The 22,490-nt window shown below is 39.3% G+C and overlaps 1 protein-coding gene across 2 annotated transcripts in view; it reads right to left on the bottom strand.

Annotated features, from left to right (window-relative positions):
- LOC135519940 (dachshund homolog 1-like) overlaps positions 1-13,221 on the bottom strand; it is a 273,557-nt gene extending 260,336 nt beyond the window's left edge. For both annotated transcript variants that reach the window (XM_064945184.1, XM_064945185.1), the window contains exon 1: positions 12,436-13,221. In XM_064945184.1, coding sequence (XP_064801256.1) covers positions 12,436-12,980 — 545 coding nt within the window. In that variant the 5' untranslated portion in view covers positions 12,981-13,221. The remainder of the gene's footprint in view (positions 1-12,435) is intronic.
- Positions 13,222-22,490: the final 9,269 nt, after the last annotated feature.

Raw genomic sequence — 22,490 nt, 5'->3', positions numbered from 1 at the left:
CTTCAAACATAAAGATATAAAACTGGATTTTTTTGTGAAGAATCATATACACGTGGTACACAATCATGAAGTGGAACGACATTTATTGGATATTTCAAACTTTTTTAACAAATCAAAAACTGAAAAATTGGGCGTGCAAAATTATTCAGCCCCCTTAAGTTAATACTTTGTAGCGCCACCTTTTGCTGCGATTACAGCTGTAAGTCGCTTGGGGTATGTCTCTATCAGTTTTGCACATCGAGAGACTGAAATATTTTCCCATTCTTTCTTGCAAAACAGCTCGAGCTCAGTGAGGTTGGATGGAGAGCATTTGTGAACAGCAGTTTTCAGGTCTTTCCACAGATTCTCGATTGGATTCAGGTCTGGACTTTGACTTGGCCATTCTAACACCTGGATATGTTTATTTTTGAACCATTCCATTGTAGATTTTGCTTTATGTTTTGGATCATTGTCTTGTTGGAAGACAAATCTCCGTCCCAGTCTCAGGCTCCATCAGGTTTTCTTCCAGAATGGTCCTGTATTTGGCTCCATCCATCTTCCCATCAATTTTAACCATCTTCCCTGTCCCTGCTGAAGAAAAGCAGGCCCAAACCATGATGCTGCCACCACCATGTTTGACAGTGGGTATGGTGTGTTCAGGGTGATGAGCTGTGTTGCTTTTACGCCGAACATAGGGTTTTGCATTGTTGCCAAAAAGTTAAATTTTGGTTTCATCTGACCAGAGCACCTTCTTCCACATGTTTGGTGTGTCTCCCAGGTGGCTTGTGGCAAACTTTAAACGACACTTTTTATGGATATCTTTAAGAAATGGCTTTCTTCTTGCCACTCTTCCATAAAGGCCAGATTTGTGCAATATACGACTGATTTTTGTCCTATGGACAGAGTCTCCCACCTCAGCTGTAGATCTCTGCAGTTCATCCAGAGTGATCATGGGCCTCTTGGCTGCATCTCTGATCAGTCTTCTCCTTGTATGAGCTGAAAGGGACGGCCAGGTCTTGGTAGATTTGCAGTGGTCTGATACTCCTTCCATTTAAATATTATCGCTTGTTCAGTGCTCCTTGGGATGTTTAAAGCTTGGGAAATCTTTTTGTATCCAAATCCAGCTTTAAACTTCTTCACAACAGTATCTCGGACCTGCCTGGTGTGTTCCTTGTTCTTCATGATGTTCTCTGCGCTTTTAACGGACCTCTGAGACTATCACAGTGCAGGTGCATTTATACGGAGACTTGATTACACACAGGTGGATTGTATTTATCATCATTAGTCATTTAGGTCAACATTGGATCATTCAGAGATCCTCACTGAACTTCTGGAGAGAGTTTGCTGCACTGAAAGTAAAGGGGCTGAATAATTTTGCACGCCCAATTTTTCAGTTTTTGATTTGTTAAAAACGTTTGAAATATCCAATAAATGTCGTTCCACTTCATGATTGTGTCCCACTTCTTGTTGATTCTTTACCAAAAAATATAGTTTTATATCCTTATGTTTGAAGCCTGAAATATGGCAAAAGGTCGCAAAGTTCAAGGGGGCCGAATACTTTCGCAAGGCACTGTAAAGAGAGACCTAAGACAACAACATAACATGGCAGCAACATATGACAACACAGTATGGCAGCATGACACACCATGACAACATGGTAGCAACACTAAACATTAGTGGGCACAGACAACAGCACAAAGGACAAGAAGGTAGAGACAACAATACATCACGCAAAACAGCCACAACTGTCAGTAAGAGTGTCCATGATTGACTCTTTGAATGAAGAGATTGAGATAAAACTGTCCAGTTTGAGTGTTTGTTGCAGCTCGTTCCAGTCGCTAGCTGCAGCAAACTTAAAAAGACCAGCGACCCAGTGATGTGTGTGCTTTGGGTGTTGTATGTGAAGGATGATGGCTGCAGTAGATATATCAGATATAGGGTAGTTAGGCCTAAGAGGGTTTTATAAATAAGCATCAACCAGTGGGTCTTGCGACGGGTACCCAAACCTGTAAATGCTGTAAATGACTAACTATAATTAATTATAATAATTATATTGCTGACAATCAGTGTCCAGTAAGATACAGATCTATAATACATGCAATATTTCACATTTAACTTGCACACAATGAAAAAAACACCTTCCCAACATGCACAAGCTGAGGTTACTAATTACCACAATAACACAGACATACATTTTCATAATCAAAATGGCATTACTTCACAGAATTCCAACCAGTGCAAAAGGTATTTTCATCCGATGATATTCTCTTGCCTTCGGAGACCCTTAGGAGACCCTTAGGATGCATCCCAAATGGCACCCAATCCCTTTATAGTGAACTACTTTAGCCAAAAGTAGTGCACTAGTCTATAGAGGGAGCCATGTGAGTCCCAAAGGGCTCTAGTCAAAAGTAGTACAGAGTATAGGGAATAGGGTGCCCTTTGGGATGCATCCTTACTATCCAGCGCTGGGCTAAAAGAGAAACATTGATACTGCAGGAATTACATTGGAGTGTTTATTCAGAAGAAGATTCATCCCTGATAGCCCCTCCTCGAAAATGAAAAGAAGAGTGGGAGGAGAAGAGAGAGAGGGGAAGATAAATAAAAAACAAGAGGAAATTTGCAGGAATCCCATCTGAGATTCCATTCCTGATGGCTTCCTCTTCCTGTCAAGTCAGACGAGAAATTAAGCCAGAGAAAATTAACTCCTGATACGGCCATGGCGAATTAGACAGCGCGAGACAGGGTGAATTGAATTGGAGAGAGAGAGAGAGAGAGAGTTGGAAGGAGGGGAAGAAAAAAAAGAAAGACAACCAACGATACACACTTTTTAAGGATTCCAGCCTTGTCATTTTCCATTTTCTGCTCTTTGGACATGCTTGTATTCAGATTCCACTACATCTATTGCTCAAATCAATCCTAATTAGACAATCTGGACTTATTTGCATAATTTAATCATAAATACTCAGTGATACATAGTTCCAAATGCATTTGTAAAATTATCTTTTCATCCTTGGGGCAAAAGTATTAATATGATTAGGCAATACATTTTTTTTTAAGAGGGAGGAAATAGGGGAAAACCAGCAAGTGTGCACTCTTTTTAAACTCCCCAGCTTTGGGCTATATGAAAAATTAATTAATTTAGCAGGAATATCAATTTCTCTACATGACCATATTAGACGGAGCACGGGTTCGGGCCCCGGCATTCGTTCTCCAATCAGGAAATCTCATCTGCTCTCCTCTAACTTCTGTCACTAGCGTTTAGCATCTGTAACAATCGCCAGTGACTTCTGCCATGGTTCCCTAAATGTACCAGTAATGTGATGGAGACTGGTGACTAAAGACAAGCCAGAGATAACTGAGCTTGGGGCAGAGCTTGGGGAAAAAAAGAGTCGAGACAAAATGTGTCGGACAGGTGTGGATCAGACAGGGCAATATCACTGTTAATGAAACTAGTTGAATCCAGTTTGATAATTATATTTGATGGATGGAATTAATAAAAAGATCTTTCAAGTGATTTCAACTTAAAATAGAAAAACTTAAATTACTTCAATGTATTTAAGGAAAATTCACAATGGAAAATCCTTATATTAAAACAGGTATGTTGCAGTATGTTGTATAATGTTTTTGTAGTACTTAATTTGTTAAAAGGATCTGGCATCCTGGACACAACGGTACTTGTGCTACTATCCAGTGAAAGCATGCAAATAGGCTGAGAGTCTGGACAGCTTCTTCATCCAACAGGAAAATGAACAATGCAAGCCTCTTTGCCATGAAAATAAGCCTAAATCCAGCAATGATATTAGCCAAATATCAAATGAACAAAACCTTCCCTTTAAAAAGATAGAATGTCAAATTTGTTTGAATAAGCATTCCAAATGTTCACATATGAATTTGTATTTTTTAAGAGATGAAGAGCAAACGGATATAACTTTTCTGTATTTGTGAACAATTGATCAGGATAATGATTTAAATATCACTAAGGATATAAATATCAGTGCTAGATATCTACACTTATGAAAGACACGTTCATAAAACAACTGTGGTTTTCAAGCAGACTCCAATTTGTTTGCATAAAAAAACACCAAGCCGCCATCTGCCAGATGAGCCGTTGATTTGAGCATGCAGCTAATTAAATTCAATAGTGCTGACAATACATAGAAAAGGAAATTATAAATATTTATTTTCTATCCTTAAGAACAACACGGTGCGAGAGTGGGATTTCAATGGGACTTTCACTTTCAAGAAAGTGCTTGAGTGAATTTGTGTTCTTAACAAACCTTTTAACATCTTTCATTCTCTATCTCTCTCGTCCTCTTTCTCTAGTCAGGCATCTGTCACTCTGCTGTTTTGAAAGTTATTATCGCCTCGACTCCCTCGTGGATGCGGTTGCCGGGGTGACGGGTTTCTTAGCACCCACTCAGACTGGGGAGTGATTTTAATCGGATCCAGAAATCTCCACTGAGTACCTGTAAACACAACTGTGCCTCGTCGAAAACAAATATATTATAAGAGAGAGCTCAGCCAAGAGAGGGAGAAAGGAGAATGAGTGAGTGAGAGAGAGAGCGAGCAAGAGAGAGCTAGTGAGCGAAGGAAGAGGTTAGAGGCATTAGACAAGCTAGCACCCTTAGTGCCAAGCTCATACTGAGCACTAAACAAAACAATTACATTAATTTGCAAATATGTTTGTTTAGGTGTAAACATGCCAAAATAAGAGGGTGCGAGGAATAGCAAGAAATAGAGAGAGAGAGAGGTGACATCTGCAGAGAAATAAAATACACTATCCTGTCAATACCACGCTACCATATCATTGAACCTTAACCTCACCACCATTCATCTAACATCACAGACATAACAGAACAGGAAACATTTGACTCTAAAAAAAAGCCTTTTCTCGTGGGCCTGGTGTCTTAATACTGTACAGTAAGGGGAAGGAGATCTGGAATATTAGCTGACCTAGGATCTGTGTCTGTGTGAATGAGGAGCAAAAGGGGCAGTGGTAATCAATCTGGGGTCACGATGGGGATATTACTACTGACCTAGGACGTGTGTCTGTGTGAATGAGCGGAAGGGGCAGTGGTAATCTGGGGTCACAGTGGGCAGTCGTTTACGTAAAAATATGTAGTAGCCAGCTAAATAGTAAAAGTAGCCAGTCAGGCAGTTCTGGGCTGGCCCGGGGGGGCATGCCACCTGAAAAAAAATCAGCTCTATTTTAGAGGCCTCAGATACATTCCAATGCCTTGACTCCATCCAGAATACACCACTAAATAATTGAATACTTTAATGACTTTACCTTCCAGATTGATAAAATTAGTAGTGGTATCGAGTAGAAAGACATTGCAATAAAAATTATTGAACGTAATTTGTATGAATGTATGAAATGTATGAATTCAGTATGTTGTTAGTTGTTTTGGATTATCAGGACTATTTTCTAAGTGAGATTACCTTTTTTAACATTAAACCGGTCTTCTCTTGAGATTAAAGTCATATTTACAGTTTTACTGCAATATATGAATTGCCATTATGATTTTGTTCTTCAAATAATGTATTTTATTGGCTCTGCTGCTGTGGACACTTAAAGGAAAACAATGTGTCATTTTGTAATTTGGGTGAACTACCCTTTAACAGTTTGGCCTCTGAGTGGGATTGTTGTCAGAGAGCTGGTAGGGTTTCAAACCTGTCAATCAATCACTGTGGGTGGGACTTTGAGGGAAGGCGGTAGATTAGTAATCTAGTTGAAAAACTAGTCTATATAATTTATTGTGGCAAAAACAAAATCTAGTCTTTCAATTTAGATTATTGTGGCAAAAACCTAAGAAAATAAGTTTGTGTTCTATCAAGTGTTTAGAAACTGTTTAGAAACAATACAGAATTGAATGGAAAAAGGATTTAAGGATGCACATATTTTCTCCCTCCACCGGGATTTTTTTTTGACTGTTGCCAACCGGAGCGCACAAAAATAACACAGGTACCGAGAGGTGGGACAGACAACAGATTAAAATTAGCTTAGTTAATTAATGAAGTGTGAAAATGAGTCTGTTATCGGCTATTTAGCCTATGGCTGGCGCTTATGGAAAACACTGAGTGAGAATATTATAACTGACCTATGATCTGTGTCTGTGTGAAGGAGAAAAAGGTGCCGTGGTAATCTGGGGTGGTGGTGGAGATATTACAACTGAATCTGTGTCTGTGATCAGGAGTGGTAGTGCTGGACAGGGGTGAGAGAAGGGATATTACTACTGACCTAGGATCTGTGTCTGTGTGAAGGGGAATGAGGGGCAGTGGTAATCTAGGATGACAGTATGAGTATAACTGACCTAGGATTTGTTTATGTGTGAAGGAACAGGGGTGACAGTATGAACATATCATTACTGATCCAGGATCTGTGAAAGAGATGGGTCAATGGTAATCTGGGGTGAGAGTAGGGATAGAACTGACTCAGGATTTGAATCTGGCAAGAGTCCCTTGAAAGTACATGAAGGAAAGGCAAATAAATCAATGCACTCTACACAGAAATAGATACAGTAGCCTATATGCAGCTCCTTGAGACGTTGGCATTGGGGACGGAAGGCATCCGACTTATAGGATATCACACAGCAATGAAAGCAAGCTCACCAATAATGTATCAACATGACCATATTACTTGAGTTAATGTAGAAAAAGTGAACTGTCAAATAAAGTGCCACCAACAATACACCAAGTTACATACCCAAAACATATTCTAACGTACTCAAAAAGTTGTAATCTAAAGTGAGCATAATACATATAGTGGCAAGATTTACACCCAAGGCCACATATTGGTCAGACATCAGATGTAACATTGCATGGGCCCAGAAGGGATGCCGTGTCGCTATTTACCCAGTGGCTGAATTGAATCTGTTGTTTTAAAACCCCTTAACACTTGTGGAAATTGGATTATATGGGATAGGGAAAAATGTAAATGATTCTAACGGAAGAACTATAAAAAGCATATGCATGACAATGGTTGTAACTGAAAGACAATACTTCGTAGATTATGGGGAAATTATCAGACTAAAAATGAGGACACAACAGTTCACCTAAAGCGACTGAATCCAAACATTACACTGTTGATTTTATGTGCATTTTACATTTGCTGTACTTTTCACAGCATTTGTCAATAACTAAATCTGAAAATATTTTAGATACATTCAGTAACATAATAAATAGGTGTAGGTGCAAGATAAGAAAAAACTATGTTTACAGTGAGTGAGAGGTCGAACTTGTGTTGCCGAGTGGCCACACACCTCTCAAAACTGCGCACAGTTCCTAAGTAATTTGCTCTCCGAGCTTTGCCATTAAGGAACTGAGGCAAGCACACTTGTATTTTTTTTTTTAACACAGCCCTGCATGCCCACATAATTACGGTTGTTGTTTACGCAATCCAAAAATGTTCCATTATAAATCACAATCTGGGTCAGGTGGGCATAATTTGAAAATGTACTCTATTGCCAACATGACTAGCTAAGTTATAAAATATGATTTTACAGTGTTTGGCTTTCAAAAGGCACTTCAGACAAACAGATTGTCATTTTGGGACGCATAGAATGTAGTCAAGAGTGAATTGAAATGCATGTTCCGCAGATAATTTTCTTCATAATATTACAAACATAGCCTCATTCTGTTCAGGACAACCCAGGGTATAACGCATCCTTGTAACTGTGCATCAAACAGAAATGTTGATACCGTTAATGGCATAAGTTTTAATATATGCTAATGTGAAGTGCACATTTGGACATGTGTGGTTTGCGGTATTTACAACCATTGCAATGAAGGTCTACAGTAGCCTCAGCAGCAGTCTAACATGTTGTGAGCCCAATCAAAGGATCAGAGAATGAATCTAGTACTGAAAGCATACTTTTTTATTCTACATTTATTTAACTAGGCAAGTCAGTTAAGAACAAATTCTTATTTACAACGATGGCTTAGGGACAGTGGGTTAATTGCCTTGTTCTGCCCTTGAACAACAGATTTTTACCTTGTCAGCTCGGGGATTCAATCTGGCAACCTTTTGGTTACTGTCCCAACACTCTAACCACTAGGCTACCTGCCACACCTATAAGCTAGCTAGCACTGCATCAAATGTGGTGAGTAGTTGACACAGAGAAAGAAAGACAATAGTTGAACAATTCTGAACAAATTAATCTCTTCCAAAATAAGGAGAGGCAAAAGAGAGAGAGAGAGGTAGCTACAATATATTTTGCAGTATATATTTTTTCACTTTCACTTACTTAGCTAGTGTCAAATGCAAATAGCTCGTCTAGCCTACTCAAACACCCAGCTCAAACATAGAAATATGCTATATTAGCTAGCTGGCTATGGCTATCCAACACTTGAACTCTTCCAATTCAAGGTAATCTTTTGGTTTTGTTATTTTATTGCCAACGGGGCCTGCCAGTGTAACTACTAAACTGATTGCTACTGACTACACTGTACTGCATGATTGTAGTGGGTTTACTAACGCGTTAGTTCTAGTAGCTATGCTGACTATGCCGTGACAACGTTGTAGAATGTGTGTAGAGGTTAGCAGTCATGATATGAAGGTTTGGCTTGGAAAGGTTTTTTCACCTGGTAACTGACAGCTGATGTGTTATGCACTGAAGTCCACAAGCAACGGGATAAGGTGAGAGGAGGAGAGCGCGTAGATAGTTGCGAGAAGGAATTATAAATACAACAAGCTGTTTATATGTATCTGGTATGAAAGTGAACTGTGTTTGCTCGTGATCGGGTGTGTATTCCTTCTTATGATTCTGTTGAAAAACGTTTCTTAAACAGAAGCAAACGGAACGGAACAGGGATAAACATTTGCAACTGTTGGACTAATGATTACACCCTAGACCAGCTAAATGCAGGCAAGAGTGTGCAAGGAGATATTAAATGTGTCAATGTCTGTCACCGTGATTACTCAAAATTCTCACGACCTGTGCACCTACATTGTAAACTTTCATTCATAGGCTAGGTTGTATCAACTTCATGATCGGTACAGGGAAAATTACAGTATCATGTAGTAGCCTAAACCTATTGATGTTACATTGAGCTGGATAAATGGAATATGAATGTCATCCAATATGCTGTAATAAAAATAAGGCCATGCTCATAAAAAAAGAATCATCCTCCCTCATCTTAAACGTCATGGACCACCACTGGTAAAGGACTATTTTGAACACCATTGTCACCGAAAATCACCACTGTATGAAAGAGTATAATGTCATTGTGAAAAGTACTTTGGATAAAAAACAAAACTACGTCAGGCCACTGCACTAATGTTGAATAAACTGTATCATTGTCCTACATGGGCCTACTTTTTTGGTGGACTAAAAAGCTACAATGAACTACATCGCTCTAAATTACAACCCTGACTGAGCTCCAAACAACAGAAATAGGTCAACCAAGTTATGTTAATACAAGTTACTCTTCTTCTTTAGAAGTTAGCACCTGACTAGGCCTATATCCAGTGGACAGATGCCTCTGTTTCAAACCTATGATGTAATTCTCCAAATGGGACAGGGTGTGTGTGTGTGTGTGTGTGTGTGTGTGTGTGTGTGTGTGTGTGTGTGTGTGTGTGTGTGTGTGTGTGTGTGTGTGTGTGTGTGTGTGTGTGTGTGTGTGTGTGTGTGTGTGTGTGTGTGTGTGTGTGTGTGTCTGGCCGTCCGTCCGTTCGTTCGTTCCCCATTCACAACACAATGAGTTCAACTACTCAACTACACACTCAGAGAATAAAGGGCGGAGAGGTGAAACTCTCACTGGGGATAGGAACCAGAGTGGTCTAGAACTGCTCCAGAACTCTATCTGAAAGGGAGGTCACAGTTTATGTTAGGTTTGTGTAAATGCTGCATGATAAGAAAGTGTAAGGTTAATTGATTGTGTGTGAATCTGAATAGAGTGTAGGATAAAACTAGTGTTAAGGCCAGATGTAGAGATAAAATGTGGAAATACAGTAGTATATGAATCCATTGGTATCAACATGTAGACACAGCATATCCGAATAGAGCATTGAAAAGAAGTTCAAAACACTGATGATAACATCATTTGATAAAAGCAATGCATTTTCAATCCTAATAAATACCTAACGATCTTCAGTATACAGGTCCCATACACATGGTCAAATGTCACAGCAAACAACAAAATACTTTTTCTTGATTATACTGCAAATAATTGAATATTTAAATTCAGAAATGTAACCTTATGTGAACCCACCCATAAATTCCTATTTGTTTGTGACAATAAAATGTGTGCGAGTCCATCCGCATATTTGTGTTTATGCAAGCAAGTGTGTCTTACAGCAAAGTGTAATAAAATAATTATCTTACACACTCAACATCATCCTCAAATACACCAGTAACATTGAGCCTAACATTGGCGCCTAACGTAACATTGCGCCCAGATAGTGTTGTTTTTACATTTTACATTTATATTTTACATTTTAGTCATCTAGCAGATGCTCTTATCCAGAGTGACCTACAGCTTAGCGCATTCATGTTAAGGCCTCAAGGACTCTCTCATAACCACCATAAAATATGTATCTCTGCTCATGTTAGACTTTCCATCATATTTGCATTTCCAGCTCATTTCTCAATGGCAGATCAATATTAAATCAATCAAAAGATTAGGTGGCATATTTGGCTTGATTCAACCCATCCTATCAGATTGAGCAATACATCACAGCATATGAGCAACAGCACACTAAAAATGGCTTTAAATCAAAAATGGATCTCTACCTAAATCTGTCACCCATAAAATCCTGCTACACATTGGCATGGCTGGCAAAAGAAAGTGTATTTTGTAATGATCCTATGAAAAGTATGTATTAATCTGAAGATGAACAGTATATTAATCAATTTAAATCAAATTATTTTAATTCTCTATGGTCTAATGTTTTACAATGTTGTTTACTTAATTTAAAGTTCAAAGAATTTTAAATGATTGCCCCTATGGCTAGGACAGCTGATATAGGATAACCTACTTTTATTTCAATGTCATTTAAAAATAAAGTAGGGTTAATGGTGAGCTTAATTTAGAGTGGAAATGTGGTAATGCTCACACACAGAGTTGCGGACCTGACTGTAATATACTTGACTATATACTATAGTAATTACTGTTTTTGTGGACTGTAGTATACTGTAGTATGTACTGTAGTATTTTTGCAGACTGTAGTATTTAATATACTGTTTTTGAAGACATTACTGTAGTAATGTAGTGTTTTGGATTTGTTATATTTTACAAAACAGTGGGGGCTTTGTCCTTAAAAAGAAAACTACTGGACAAAATACTCAAAGAGCAAATTTTCCATAACCTGTAGGTCATGTAGATAAATAGGGTTGAGGTCTTAACAGATACTTCAGACCATCTGCTCTTTTCTATAACCTGTAGGGAACATAATATCGTCTATACTTGGCATGTAGGTGTCTCAGTTATGGGTGGCACAAATTTGGATACGAGGAGGGTAATGGACAGGGTCTATGCAAATTAAAATACTGTAGTATACTATGTAATTACTGTAGTGCTTTTGAAGACATTACTGTAGTATTGACTGTATGTTTTTGAAGACATTACTGTAGTATTGACTGTATGTTTTTGAAGACATTACTGTAGTATTGACTGTATGTTTTTGCAGTCTGTTGTATACTTGAGCAATAAGGCCCGGGTGGGTGTGGTATATGGCAAATATACAATGGCTTAGGACTGTTCATTAGCACGAGGCAACGGGAAGTGCCTGGACACAGCCCTTAGCCCTGGTATATTGGCAATATACCACAAACCCCAGAGGTGCCTTATTGCTATTAGAAACTGGTTACCAACGTAATTAGAGCAGTAAAAATACATTTGTCACACCCGTGATATGCTGTCTGATATACCATGACGTATGTCAGCCAATCAGCATTCAGGGCTCGAACCACCCAGTTTATAATGTAGTATTCTATAGCAAACTCGTATTTTTTCATGTGTGAGCTTTCCCTCCAGGCAATGGTTTTCAACTTGCTGTGGGTTTCGGGACACTTTAATTTCAGGCCATGAAAAAGTCCTCAGTAGCCTAATTTAGTAACACTTTCAAATGACTAAAATGTGACTGTTGCGTTTTAACATTCGTTTGGGTTGAGCAAGTCACTGACAACTCTTTGCAATAAGAATAAATTAAATTGCCATCAACCTGCCACAACTTTTTCGAGCGGTGCGCCCTCGCCATGTCCATCTGTGTTGCCCTGTTTAACCTACTAAAACTCCATAACAGCATATGCCTATAGTCAGATTTGGCACAATAGAGTATTACAAAAATGACCTAAAGTTCAGTCATTACAGCTCAATGACACCTGAAACATATGACTTCCACAAAATGGAAAATGTCTCCCCCTTCCTGTGTTACAGCTTTTCTACCTTGACGCCTAAGCTTCTGCTTGCGTAAAACCTATACATCAAATTAGCGTCTCTCATGTCTCCACTCACCTGGCATTGGTGCAGTCATTGTACAAAGTCTCGAAGTCTTTTCTGGAGATGAGTTTGCAGCGATTGACTCCTGGCTGGATGGCCCCGAGACCTCGCAGGATGCGGACCTGCTCCACATTGCACACCACCGGTGTGATCTCCAGTCTCTTCAGCTTGGTGTACACGGTGTGCAGTCCTCCGACCAGGTGCTTCAGAAACAGATCGAACGCCTGTGGCAGGCAGATGAGTTCACAGCCGTCCACGGTGAAAGACGCCACCTTCGCCCCCCGCAGTTCTACCATTTTACACTCGTTGTTCTGCGGGGTGTTTTCAACAGGCGACGGGGTCGAGTAGACTGGCTTGCTGGGCAGAGTCCCGGTCGGGGTCGAGATGCCGGGGCTACTGTTGGCGAGGAGCTCCGAGCGGAACAGGTTCTGGCCGGATGGGCCCACGGAGGGAGACGGGGAAGAAGTTGTTGACGGCGGGGACGTGGTCGCGGAAGGAGTGGAGATCGAAGGCGTCTGGACCAGAGGGATTGGCTGGATCAAAGCAGCCGGTACGGCCATGGTCACCTAGGGGAAGAAGAGTAAGTTCAAAGTATAAAAACCACTCCTGCGGAAAAAAGTGCGGCAGTCGAGGAACTCCAAATGAAAGATTCCACGGGAGTTTAGCTCCTCTGATGAGTTGGGCAGTAGAAAGAGATGCTGAAAATAGGTGGTGAGTGAGGGTTTGGGCTGAGCGCGGTGGGACAATGATCAAAGATAGAAGGCGGAATGACAGGAGGAGAATGAGCAGATAAGTGCGGCTCCGCATATGCTCTGTTGATGAGTTGTGGTTGTCACAAGGTACAGAGAGGGAGGAGCTAAGGGACAGTGGAAACCCTTGAAGAAAAGACAGACAGAATTTAAAAATGATTATCATTTTATTGAACCTTTATTTAGTTAGGAAATTATTACAAGTCATTGTATCGTATTATATAACACGTCATTATTTTATATGGCTTTCTTTAATCTACAAGGTACAGAGAGGGAGGAGCTAAGGGACAGTGGAAACCCTTGAAGAAAAGACAGACAGAATTTAAAAATGATTATCATTTTATTGAACCTTTATTTAGTTAGGAAATTATTACAAGTCATTGTATCATATTATATAACACGTCATTATTTTATATGGCTTTCTTTAATCTAAAACATTTTTTTGAGATGTTGCATCTCATACGTAATCGCATGCGTCAAGGGACATTGAGTGCAAATACAGTGAAGGAAGGGAGACTGGGAATGATTGTAACACTTTTTAAGTGACTGTTAAGTAAACATATTAACTGATAAAAGTAGCCCTACTTTCGCGCAATTATCGCTTGTCTTCTTTAAATGCACTTTTGTTTGAAAACTGAAATCAATCAAACATATTATACCTTTTTAGATTGGTTTATATTTACAAATCACAGTTCAGTGCAATTATGTCAATTAAATTCTGCATCAGCTATGAGCATCTGGGAGACCGGCATCCCTCCAGAATGGTCAAGCGCCATGCAACAGCTTTTTTGCCCATCGTCCTCATTCACCCGTCGCCCGCGATAGGCGGCTTTTCTACGGTTCATGTGTGGATTTCCTAACAAAGCCCACCCGCCCTCTCCCGTCTAGTGACACTACAGCTGCCAATCAGAAGAAATACGATTTTTTTTTTCGCTATCAAGCCAGGGTATGCCTACCCCCTGTCACCTTTTATTTATTTATAGATTTGTATTATTTAAGATACATTGGATGCCATTTGAAAAATGTTTGTGGAAAAGTACTGTAAATGATTGTGTGTGTGCAGTATATATCAGATAATGAGGGCCAGTCCTGGTCACCTGGATCCACTGGTGATGACCAATCCAAATCCAGTCAAATCGAATTTTATTGTCATGTATTTGCAGGCTTCTCACACAGTGCAATGGTTACATAGTAAATCAAATAAGTAACATAGAAAAGCAGTCAAATAACTGGCATTGCATTTACATTACACTAAGAAAATGACTAAATCAAGTATGAGGCATGCAGATAAAAAATACAAATAAAAACTTCTGGGATAATAGTATGGACATTGTTTGCCCATGTACATTGTGAGTGGAATAAGGTACACACCATACAGCATAGTTATATGAAAGTATATACATTAGTAGTGCAGTGAGGTGACATAAGAAGGGTGTGGCTTTGAGACAGGTGGTCCGAGACTTGAAGTTGACCCTCACTGCATCAGATCCCTCTTCCTTGTGCGCAGTCGCCTCCCGCCTTCACAATCGGAGGTCCCTTTCGGGTAACGGGTGACATGAATCTGGACCCCCTCATCTGTGGCATCCCAGGTTGCAGGTTTCTTCTGAATGGCTACTATACACAAATAAAGAACATTGAGTTACATTTGAATCTACTCAAAAGTAGAGAAAACAAGTGTAACTCATTTAATAATATCAAAACTTACTGTGACGAATGGTCTTCAGAAATAAGTCCCTGAAACAGCCCTTATTCCCTGCCCCAGTGCAGTTTGTGGCGATGTAAAAACGTCTCGACAGAATGGAAGGTAGCAATCGCCCCACTGTCGACCTCAGGTCTTGGCACCCATTATATTATATACAGTGTTCTGTCATTGAATGCGGCCCAAACTTGGCACCGTTTTCGTGTCTCACTTCTGGCCCTGTTTGAAACAATTATGTTACATTGAAATGAAGTAAATACTGTGCAAGAAAGAACAGATAGGCAAAGTCTCATCTGGTATAAGTGAATGTGACGTTACATTCCTCCATGACTATCACATCCACATGGAGTGGTGAATACAATGCCTGGGCTAGCCATTGCCTCCACGATTTACAATGGAGTTGAGAGGCGACTAGTGTGGGCGGATTTCAGCACCAAAAGAATAGCCCACATTTACACATGACAAAACCACAACAAATGTAAGGTATTTATAGAAACAACAACAAAAAAGCTTGCAGTCCCCAAATTTAAAATTAGACAAATTCCTTGCTATTGTCTTTAAGTGATAATGCCAGAGAAGCGGTGTTTGGAGGATATATTGGCATGGGTGTTGGCAAACCGTGCCAATATATATCCTCCAAACACCGGAGGTGTAGTGGGTTACCAACATATTCAAATAATGATTCAGTCTTATTGTTCTGTATCCATAGACGCGACCCAGTCATTCAGTCTTATTGTTCTGTATCCATGGACGCGACCCAGTCATTCAGTCTTATTGTTCTGTATCCATGGACGAGAGCGACCCAGTCATTCATTCTAAATGTTCCATTGCCATACTGGCTACCCTTGCTTGGTAGCTAGCCAACTACGGCTAACTTACAGTCACGTCAAACAGAGCAGCTAGAATAACAACAATAGCAGCATTTGCATTTGTTTAAGCTGTTTTCTAGTGACATTTATTTGGATGCATCCATAACAATGAGCTGATGAGGCGAGATTTCGCCTGGTATAGAACATGTGCTCTCTCGTCAGGGCACTTGTTCAGAGGAGCTAGCCAACCACACGTCTAACACAATCTTTTCAAACGGAAGCTGGAAAGACTTAGTTTTGTTTGACCTTTTTTCAATTGTATATATACATAAAAATGATGCCAGCTGATTCATGATTTAGACTGCCTGAGAAACGCTCCCTGCCTGTCTGTCAGACTCCCGACACGTTCATTACTATGGGACGGCAGGAGATCGAATTTGAATATTGAAACAATGTTGCAAATGTCGGAGAGACAGGCAGCAATGTTTATACAAATCTCAGCTATATGTTAGTCTAAAAGAAATGTGGGATAATGTCTAGAGGCTTTTTATAGTGGACATCAAGTATATAAGGTGCCGGGCTATGTTGATGAGAAAGTGGATTGCGCAGTCAGATGGAAGTGAGTAAATAGGCATTTTAATGTCATAGATTTAGCTAGTGGTAACTTATAGAATAAACACCGGCTGGAATGTGGTTTTAACCAATCAGCATTCAGGATTAGACCCACCCGCCGTATAATTAATATTAACTCATGGCTAGATGGCTTTCCTTGGGCTTGTAGGTGTTTTCTGATTGGAGGGTAAATGCCAGAGATGCAAAAGCAGCCTGACAAGGGCGTATAGCGGTCCTATGAGTGGTGGCTACTCGGCAGAGATCATGTCTTGAATGGCAAAGTCTTTTCACCTGCTGGTGGTAGGAATTTATAGCTTTGGGTGTAGGGAAAATGGAAAATAGCAAGCAGGAGGACATTGTTGTGTACTGGGTAGGTACTTATTGGATCTAAAGACGGTTGTCATAAATGAGTACTCTGTGACAGGTGAAGTGTGAAATTGACTGATAAAACTGATTGCTTCCCATACATTCACTTCCCTAAACTTAACACCTCTTAAAGAGGAGCTTTTGGAAGTTAGTAATGCATGATGGGAATCGGGTGTCACATACGTCAACATAAGTCTATTGTGACGAATGGGATAAGACTAAGATAAAAGTAGGATGGAGATGCAGAGCTGTATCTTTAAAAGTTAGACAATATATAATAACACATCTCTAGTGTTAATTATTTACACACACTGTATGTATTTATAATTCAATCATCAGAAGAATGTTGGTATTAATGTACAGCCAACTTGATATCCAAGCTTTCTTTCCATTACTTTACAAAATAGCCAAGCAACATATTGTCTAATGAATGTATCCCACCAACAGGAAACCAAAAAACATTCTTGTACTGTATTTGTATTTGTTTTGATGTAATTACATTTTGTAACAATAAAATAAGTTCATAAGCAAACTGCATTGATTGTCATCTATACATGCAATGCACAATCATCAATAAGTAACACATTACGGTCAAATTTAATAACTTTAATTTATAACCCATTAGTAGACTGTTAAAATGTATTGTGCATGTGTAAATGGTTTATTAAATGTTGTATTTATTAAACCTTTATTTAACTAGGCAAGTCAGTTCATTAAGAACAAATTCTTATTTACAATGATGGCCTAGGAAGGGGCAGAACATACTTTGAGTTAACACCAAATGCATTCTAGTTGTGTGTCAGATCAGCTTTAAGATAAGCAGTGTGCCTTTTAAAAACTATAATTTATGGAAAGATGGGGCTTGTAGTGTAAAATCAATAGCTGCTTAAAATTCATAGCCAGGCAACCTATTTGCCCTTTATGTCGCTAACCCTTTGCTTAAATATGCACCATATTAAGATTTCATTATATACAATAAATGTCACAATACTGTTTTTTGTTGCTCTTGTTGATGTTAAATTTAACCTATTTAACTAGGCAAGTCAGTTAAGAACAAATGCTTATTTACAATGATGGCCTACACCGGCCAAACCCAGACAATGCTGGGCCAATTGTGTACCGCCCCATGGGACTCCCAATCACAGCTGGTTGTGAAACAGCCTGGATTCAAACCAGAGTGTCTGTAGTGGCGCCTCTAGCACTGAGATACAGTGCCTTGGACCGCTGCGCCACTCGGGCGTATGCCCACTATTACATTTTTGTGCATGGGTTAACTGCAAATCATTGCATTTGTAATATCTTTCTAAAAAAATCACTCTAATTAGCTTTCTTGAAGAGGAGAATAAAAGAGGAGGGGGGTGGAGATGAAGAAATTATGTAACCGCCTTGGCAAGCTGTATGGGCATTTCCTTATAAATCAGACCCTTTATCAAAACACAGTGCCCTTAGAAGAAGAAGAAAAACACCATGTTTTGTGTGATACCCACTGTTATTCTCAATCCAATGCAGCTGTCCAGTATGTACTGTGGTGTTAGTGCCTGTAGCTCTATCATACCTCATAAGCCTTCACATGAGATTTTACCAATTGTAGAGAACATGGTTTCTCTGTATATTTTCTTTATGTCAAGCCTTGAAAAGTTGTACAAGAGATTGAAATGTATCAGTGCACGTGTCACGCCACAATCTGTTTCACCTGTCTTTGTGATTGTCTCCACCCACCTCCAGGTGTCACCTGTTTTCCCCATTAGTCCCTGGTATTTACTCTGATGTTCCCTGTTTGTCTGTTGCTAGTTTGTCTTGTCAAGTCAACCAATCAACCCTGTCAACCGTCATGGCATGTACTTGGTTGCCAGTCTTGCCAAGAAAATTAGTGTTGCAAACAAATGAGTACTGTCCAACTGTAATCACCTCAAAAGACTTCTGCATGATCAATGGCACCATATAATGTTTGATGTAGTAATGTATTCACCCCATAAAGCTTTGATAAAACAATGTTGAAAAGCAATTTCAATTAAATTAATTTAAATGTCAATTCTCATGGTTAGGATTTTTCTATAATTGGCTATTTAATTAAAATAATTTTCATAGTCATTAATATAGCCAGCAACTTGTAGTGCTCTGACGTGTTTTAATTACATTGTATTAACAAAATTGATATGCTTTAGAAAGCATGGTGAATAAGAAATAATTAGACCAATCATATATCATCCCCTTATGGACATTAAGTGTATCACAATATAATTGATGAACTAAAAACACCAGGGAGATGAATAAGTTTAATTGTGCCGAGTTGGTGTACGCTGCGCCGAACAAAGAATCATGCCCACCATATATTACATTTCAGCCGCAATTTATTATCCGCTACATCACTTAGCACTTGGTGGTCAACCACTTTCCCCTATGATGACATGCCACTTGAAAGCAGCAGTGATGGGCTACATACATCCCAAATGGCATCCTATTCCATATATACTGCACTACTTTTCACCAGAGCCCTATAGACCCTGGTCAAAACTACTGCACTATAGAGAGAATAGGGTGCCATTTGAGACAGACACAGTGATATTGTGTAGTCTTTTAAAATGTCCCTTCACCCAACATTCATTAATCACCCAACCACTCTTCTACACAAGGCTAATGAGGAAGAAGGATCTTTATTATTTGTTTCTCCAAGGTTACGCTGGCTTGACCCTATCTTTCCTGCTATGCCACCAACACCATCCAATGCAATCATGCCAGTTGAGCCGAAAGAAAGAAAGATGTCAGAGTGAAAAGAGGAACTTGCCAATGGATGGGGTTGGGTTTCAGTGGCTTTTTTCCCTTACTTTTTCTTCTTCGAACTCAACAGATTTGCTATGATAAAGTTTTATGATAGATTTCCAGCAGATAACACTTTAAGATAAAGGTAGATTCAATGATACGGCATTACCACACAAAGCAGTGCAACTTCTGACACAAACAAAGAGAGTATGAAGCACAAGGCTGATCTCGCCAGCATTTGTTGTCACACAGCTATCACGTTGTATGAAGGGGAGGGAAGTCCGATGTACATGCACAGGTGCTTATTAGTGTGCTAACGTGTTCAGCCTCGTTTCAAAATTTCTCTGCAAAATCTTTGGCTTCACTGTATCTCAGTTCAAGTGACAGTTTTTGCAATACCTTCTCCATATAGTCCACACTGATGAGCAGTGCAAAAGGAAAGAAGATAAGGGAGACCATTGAAAATAATAGGTAAAGAACCTGGGGGCCTTCAGGGAAGCAGATGCCTCAAATACAGAATTGTGGGAATTGAAGTCCATCTGCTCCTGTGGTGTCATTGCTCACCTGCAGCAAGAGGAGTGTTAATGCCTATCCCTATCATCACATTCATCATCATCATCCATGACACCATACAATCAATTGCATTCAAAATATCAAATTACAGGAGAGGTGGTGGTTGTGCATAATGAAAAACAGAGAGAGTGAGTTTGTGAAAGATTGTAAACATACCTCTTTAACACAACTACAAATCTACATCCATACAGCCTTTTGAGTTTAGCCAGCAGAATGCTCCTACACACACATGCAAATGCACACACACGCACACGCACACAAAAGCACAAACCCTCTGGTCATATCACTCCTCAAAAGAGAATAGAACAAGCCAAGAGAGAACTCGTTTAATTTTCAGAGAAGTCGACCCCACAGATTAAGAAAAGAATAGACCTACAATTAGACGAGTCATAATAGCTCGAGCCTCTGTTTCAATGTCTTACTGTTTTGTTATATTTCAGTCTTCTGTAATGCATATAAAGTATACTATTGGGATGCAAACACAAAATGCAAAACATTTCAACTCTATATCTGACATGGTACATGTGTCTTCTTTTTTTTAAGCCCATAACCGTGTGTGAGGTGCATACTTTTTTCTCAAAGTAGATAAAGTAGATAAATAATAATAAATACTCTGTGTGACCATGATTTAGCCCACTGCAGTAAAAGGTTATTAATGTGAAATACTATGAGAACATTAATTTAAATCACCAAAACACATAATATTTCTTCTTAATTTAGTTGTTTTAACAACCAGTTAAATACACGTTGATCACCTGGAAAGAGAAACATGCAGCCTATTAGAGTTTTGGTCACACGTGTTTGGTATGTGTGCACAAAACCTGTTGTTGTGCACTGTCCAGTAGCCTATATAACTCTTTATGTTCTTGTATATAATTATCAGGAAGTACAACTACAATGTGATCAAGTTAAACAAGTAAAACGCTAAAGTAGATAAAAATAAATGTAAATTATTATATTTTATTCCTCATTGATGAAGAGGGTAATCTGGCCATTACCTGGTTGGCAAACCGTGGGTGAGGTCAAGAGCACAGTTAATAGCTCCCCTTTCACAGTAGAAGCCTGAAACAAGGTTCTAAAGACTGTTGACATCTAGTGGAAGCCTTAGGAAGTGTAATATGACCCCATAGACACTGTATATTGGATAGGCAATGACTTGAAAAACTACAAACCTCAGATTTCCCAATTCCTGGTTGGATTTTTTTCTCAGGTTTGTGCCTGCCATATGAGTTCTGTTATACTCACAGACATCATTCAAACAGTTTTAGAAACCTCAGAGTGTTTTCTATCCAATAATATGCATAATAATAATATGCATATTCTAGCTTTTGGGCCTGAGTAGCAGGCAGTTTACTCTGGGCACCTTATTCATCCAATACTGCTCCCGTTCCCAAAGAGGTTAATAGCTGTTTGAGTCAGGGTTCTGGGAGAATGCCATGAGCTAAGTCAGGCTAGCGGCCGTGAGAGTTTGCTGCGTTCCTTTTAATTTCTAAAGACAAAGGAATTGTCCAGTTGAAACATTATTGAATATTTATGATAAAATATCCTAAAGATTGATTCTATACATCATTTGGCATGTTTTAACAAACTGTAATATAACTTTTTAGACTTTTTGTCTGAACTAAGTGATCGCCCATTGAGCATTTGGATTACTGGGCTAAACGCGCAATCAAAAAGGAGGTATTTGGACATAAATGATGGACTTTATCGAACAAAACAAACATTTATTGTTTAACTGGGATTCCTGGGAGTGCCTTCCGATGAAGATCATCGAAGGTAAGTGAATATTTATAACGCTATTAGTTTTGTGACACCTCTCCTCGGTTGGAAAATGGCTGTATGTTTTTCTGTGACTTGGCGATGACCAAACATAATCGCAAGGTGTGCTTTCACCGTAAAACCTTTTTGAAATCTGACACAGAGGTTGCATTAAGGAGAAGTGTATCTTTAATTGTGTGTTTTACTTTTTATGGCTGCAGGGGCAGTATTGAGTAGCTTGGATGAAAAGGTGCCCATTGTAAACGGCCAGCTCCTCAGTCTCAGTTGCTAATATATGCATATTATTATTAGTATAATGGATAGAAAACACTCTGAAGTTTCTAAAAACTGTTTAAATTATGCCTGTGAGTATAACAGAACTCATATTGCAGGAAAAAACCTGAGAAATTCCTCTTCCTCTTTGTATTTTTTTCTGGGGGTGGCAGATTTTCAAACAAGCTCTCATTGAAATTACAGCGAGATATGGATGGGTTTTCACTTCCTACGCCTTCCACTAGATGGCAACAGTCAATAGAACTTTGTCTGATGACTCTAATGTGAAGGGGGGTCAAATGAGACAGGAAATAGTCTCCACTGCCACGAGTTGACTGTGCTTTCACTATGTGCGTTCACAGGGGAAGGACCTGCATTCCACCGGTCATCTGAAGTCATTCTAATTCTCTGGTTGGAATGTTATTCAAGATATACAGTGGGGAGCACAAGTATTTGTGTACACTGCCAATT

The sequence above is a fragment of the Oncorhynchus masou genome, chromosome 29 (assembly GCF_036934945.1).
Source record: "Oncorhynchus masou masou isolate Uvic2021 chromosome 29, UVic_Omas_1.1, whole genome shotgun sequence".
Taxonomy (NCBI): domain Eukaryota; kingdom Metazoa; phylum Chordata; class Actinopteri; order Salmoniformes; family Salmonidae; genus Oncorhynchus; species Oncorhynchus masou.
This window is presented reverse-complemented; position numbering and strand designations above follow the sequence as displayed.